The sequence below is a fragment of the Paralichthys olivaceus genome, chromosome 8 (genome assembly GCF_024713975.1).
Source record: "Paralichthys olivaceus isolate ysfri-2021 chromosome 8, ASM2471397v2, whole genome shotgun sequence".
Classification (NCBI taxonomy): domain Eukaryota; kingdom Metazoa; phylum Chordata; class Actinopteri; order Pleuronectiformes; family Paralichthyidae; genus Paralichthys; species Paralichthys olivaceus.
The window spans coordinates 9,489,082-9,493,955 of record NC_091100.1 but is presented as its reverse complement, the minus strand read 5'-3'; the positions used below and the strand labels follow the sequence as shown (position 1 = coordinate 9,493,955).

At 43.4% G+C, this 4,874-nt stretch overlaps 1 protein-coding gene across 1 annotated transcript; it reads right to left on the bottom strand.

Moving 5' to 3' along the window:
- Nucleotides 1-246: 246 nt before the first annotated feature.
- LOC109638298 (E3 SUMO-protein ligase EGR2) lies at nt 247-4,177 on the bottom strand. Its single transcript, XM_020101205.2, has 2 exons — nt 3,730-4,177; nt 247-3,471 (listed from the first exon to the last, which is right to left on the bottom strand). Exons 1-2 carry the CDS (start codon nt 3,884-3,886, stop codon nt 2,141-2,143), a joined length of 1,488 nt encoding a protein of 495 aa, XP_019956764.1. The 5' UTR covers nt 3,887-4,177; the 3' UTR covers nt 247-2,140.
- Nucleotides 4,178-4,874: the final 697 nt, after the last annotated feature.

The following is a 4,874-nucleotide window of genomic DNA, read 5'->3' as shown; positions in this document are numbered from 1 at the left end:
TTACTTAAAACACTACTTGACCTGTGATTTTAAGTGTGTGAGTTTTAGCACTACATATGAAAATACAGTGTCAATGGGCTCTGTGCTTGATATAGTGACATACAAATTGTGTCGCTTTGAAGAAATTGCCATCAGAAAGTAGTATTGGCTTGCACCATTGCCTCGTATTCTAATAGAGAGATTTCTACAAGAATGCACAGAGAGTTTTGACAAGAGGAGGAAAAAATACATGATAATAGACCATAATTGCATCCAGCAAATGAGTGGAAATTCATATTTTTATTGCAAAAATGGATGAGTGAATGAACAAAGGAATGAATGAACTGAGATCATCAGATCATCTCACTGACAAGGCAAGAAAATGTCCTGTTTAACAGGTTTCCTGTAGAGATTATCACAGCATTCTCTGTGTTCGTCTCTACATTTACATCATGAGAAAAGTGATATTTGAAGTCGAGTGGATCCAGAACCACAGCACTGAGTAACAGGTTATTCACTTTAATGTGCTTGAGTCAAAAGCTGTGTGAGTCACAGGGCAGAGCTGTGTTGTCTAATGTTAGGGCTGCAGTGTGGTGCCACAGGTGGCCTGTTCTAATGTATATTTTGGGAAGAGATACACTTATGTGAATTCTCCGATGGGGGGTCTCAGCACTGTGTGAAACAGATTAGACAAAGTGTGAGAGGAAATAAGAGTTGGTCGATGATTCTGAACCATGCACAAGAAACTTGCTGCTTCCAGAAAATGTTTATTTTGTTCATAAACTTTTCATAAAAATAACAACATCAATATTAATTTAAAGTATTGTAGAAACTGTGTATGTACAAAATCTTTACTTGAACAGTTAATATAACTTAAGGCGATTTAAATTACTTTTTTGCAGTACCCTGTTGGTGACAATTTCACCAAGCTCTCAACATAGTTTTATACTATTTTTATCTTTTTTATTTTTCTATTTTTTTGGTAAAGTGAACATTTCAGCATTCATTCCAGTAAAAGATATCAGCTGTGAAACCCTTGTTATGATCAAGGTAAAGTCCACAGAAACTTGCAGCAATGTGTGCTACCTGATTTACTCAAAAGCAATAATTATATGATTTGTCCGTCATGTCTAACTTGATTAAACACAGTTCTGTACATACTGCAAAATCATTTGTTGGTTGAAAAGCCATATCATAACTAGTGTACACTCTGGTCCCTTTTAAATCCAGATCAGCAGTTCAGTGAAACAACTCTCATCATACCAACACTGGGATGAAGTGCGAAAATGTTTCCCATATCAAATTGTAACATTTAAAATATTGTGTAACTAAACAATAGCCCTCAAAAAACCAAGACATTATTCGTGATTTATAATACACTCAAATGTGTTAAATGTAAAATATACAGTTAGCTATAAAAATACAAAGAAGTACAGTAATACAAATATATTTATTTCCCATTTATGATATATCTTTCACAACTGTAATAATCCAAACAATTGTAACACAACACAAAGACCAATGACAAAAAACACCAACATCTAAATGATAAAGAAGTTAAAAAAAACACTGAATCTGATCAAAGATGGACAGCTTTATGGTCGAAGCCATAAATGTGTTCGCCTACATTCATGTCAGAGTAGCTACGAAGAGTAGCTCGACAGTGGTTGTTAAAGGCAAAAAAACACTGACATAAACATGCATCTTAAGGAACATCGTCCAAACCATTGCTCTAAGAATGCTAAAAGCAAAAATAAGAATCTTAAATGGCGATAATTAATAATCTGTAAGTGCAAACCATCCAGGCCCAGAGGCGGATGGAGGATGGAGCTGTCCACATGAAGAGGTGCTGAACAGCAGTCATGCAATGCCGAAGCCGAGAGGTTCGACTCTGACAGAAACAGCAGCCAGTCACTGATGAGCTGTTTACTTTTATTATGCACCTTTGCCTGAAGTCAGTCACATCCGCAGCAGGCAAAAAAGGCTGAAGCACAACTTCTCCACTCCCTCTCTGCTCCTCAAAAACAGCAAATATGCGCAAAACCTCTGGACTCGCCATGTCAGACCAACTCAGACGTCAAGTTGCGGTCAGCTGGCTCATCTTCCAAGACGGAAAGACCCTAATGTTGTATGTGCGAGTGAGGGGGATGTGGCCTTGTCTTCAAATCCCCTCGGGGAGAGTGAACGGCCACGCGGCGGCGGTCACCTGAGGCTTTAGTTCCATTTTCTCCTTCTGTTTCAGGTGTACGCGCCCGTGCCGCTTCCTCTCGTCGCTGCGGGCGAACCGTTTGCCGCACACGTCGCAGGAGAACGGCTTCTCCCCGGTGTGAGTCCTGGTGTGGGTGGTGAGGTGGTCGCTACGGCTGAAGCTGCGCAAACAGATGCGGCACTGGAAAGGTTTATGGCCCGTGTGGATGCGGATGTGACGGTTGAGCTCGTCCGAGCGAGAGAAGCGCCGGTCGCAGCTCTCCATGGGGCAGGTGAAGGGTTTCTCTTTGGCTGGGCCGTGGGAGGCGGCGGGGCTCTTTCTGGCCCTGGGGGACTTGGTCACACGGGTCGTGTAACTTTGGGCGAAAGAATCTGGCAACAAGGAAGAATACAGGAGGGAGTCTATGGTGCTTGGTAAAGCTGGCGATGTATATAAGGAATCACACTGATTAGATGGCTGTGGGGCATCAGGGAAGGGTTTCAGGTTGGAGGAGAGGCCCATTGGTGGTGGTGGGAGGTAATTATTGTACAGGGGGCTGGAGTAGCTCTGAGAACAGGTGTCAGAGAAACACGGCTCCTGCTTTATGCCTCCCTCCACTTTAAACTCCATCTCTGGGTTGGGACAAATCGGGGGGAACGTGTCCAAAAGTTCCTTAACATCCATCTGCTGATCGGGGGGGAAGTCGCTGGACATGGGGAAGGTTTCAGTCTGGAAACTCGTCTCCAAACAGTCAGATTTGCTAAAAGCCCCCCACTCGTAGCAGCTGCTCTCAAACTCATTCTTGACCACGACGGGGAAAGACGCGGCCTCAGACTTTGGTTCAGCCTTCTTCTGGTGTGGAGCTCTTGGGGAGCCGAAGCTGAGCTGGGAAGTGGACGGGTCTTGGGCCTGACTGCCGGCCTGGTCATCGGCATACCTCTGGCAAGTTTGGTCCGGAGAGTACACAGGAGGAGAGGGTCCGGAGCCGATGTAGGGTTGCCTCTTGACGCCGGGGTCTCCAAAATTGCCGCTGCTGCTGTCTATCGGCGCAGGCGACGGGTAAGTTCCGCGACTGCTGCCGCTCTGTTGCACTTCTGAAATTGGCAGCGTGGATATACCCACGATCTCGGTGATCATGTTGAGGAGTGTTTCGGTGCTGCACGGCGCTCCCTGAGATGCCTCAACATAGAAACTGCCGGAGTAGGCGAGCGAGGAGGGGGTGTAGGTGTCTTTTGGGCACTCGCAGGGGTTAAAAGCAAATTCCGAGTTGGAAGCTTCGGTTTTGAGGGTCGCAGGTGTTCCTTCTGTTGAATCAGAATGAGAAAAAAACTTTGTCACCGCGAGTGTTTTTATATTCGGGTATCAGTGCAGATTAAGCGATGGAGAAAATCTGGGTTACATAAACATTCGTGCGTATTTTGGCACAGGAATTCCTTTACGGCGCCTTCATGTACACAAGTGCGTGAATAGGTGTTGTCTATTCCCTGTTGTGCTCACATTTAACACGTTTAAATTCTCATGCATGCACATTTTCATCGACTGTGCAAAAGATGCGAACTCACCGTGGCCGAACTGGGCAGGTACCCCCCGCTCTGCATCGACGTACACCTCCTGGTTATCTTTGCGCACGCTGTTTTCCATTCCCAGGGAAGAACTGTTGCAATTCTCAAACTGAGGATAAAAGGAATCTTTCGCATTCAAATCCATATTGTTCAACATAGTGATGCCACTTAGAGAGAAGTCCGTCTCTCCCAGGGAAAAATGTTTTAAAAAAAGGAGGGGGGGAATGCAAAACAGATTATGCAGATGGTTGCTTGTTTTTCAACCCCCCCTTTGATGGTTTTTTTAACAAATGATCCAAAGTGGTCTGAGGCAAAAGGTGTAAAAAAGAGGTATATTCCTTCTCGTCTCTGCTCCTCGGTAGGTATTTGCTTGCTGTGGATTCACATCAGCGACTTCCCCTCTCTCTCCTTATATACACTTTGGCAGCTCCCTCGGCCCTCCTCCCCATTCATCAGCTCCAGTGAGAGGATTCCCCGCTGCGTGTAAACTTCATGCCCATATAAGGACAGAGGATGTGACGGAGTACCCCCCCATCTCCTCCCCTCCAGCCCTCCCCATACTCCTCATACTGGAGAAATGGAGTCTGACGTTTCAACAAGTGGCGACGAGCGGTTAGTGCTAAACACTGTTTAATGATGGTTTTTATTTGACGATTTATCATTTTTATTCATTTCCCTGCCTCCCATCTCTCAATGTCTATATGTCACTGTAAAGATGAAGTATTTCAGGTGAAGGTTTTATGACATGAGACTGTTTGAGGGACTTGAGACTGTTTTGTTGACAGGTGTTTATGTGTTGAGGAGTATTAAACCAATGTTATGAGTAAGCTGACTTATCTATCTATATATAGAGAGATAGAAATATAGATAGATAGATAGATAGATAGATAGATAGATAGATAGATAGATAGATAGATAGATAGATAGATAGATAGATAGATAGATAGATAAATAGATAGACAGACAGATAGATAGATAGATAGATAGATAGATAGATAGATAGATAGATAGATAGATAGATAGATAGATAGATAGGATATAATTTCAAAAATTTGGGTAATAAGAAATTGAATATTTTTTAGTTCAGTTTTATCTAAAAGACTATTTGAATTCTTTATACCTTATTATTATTTGTAGGCTATACT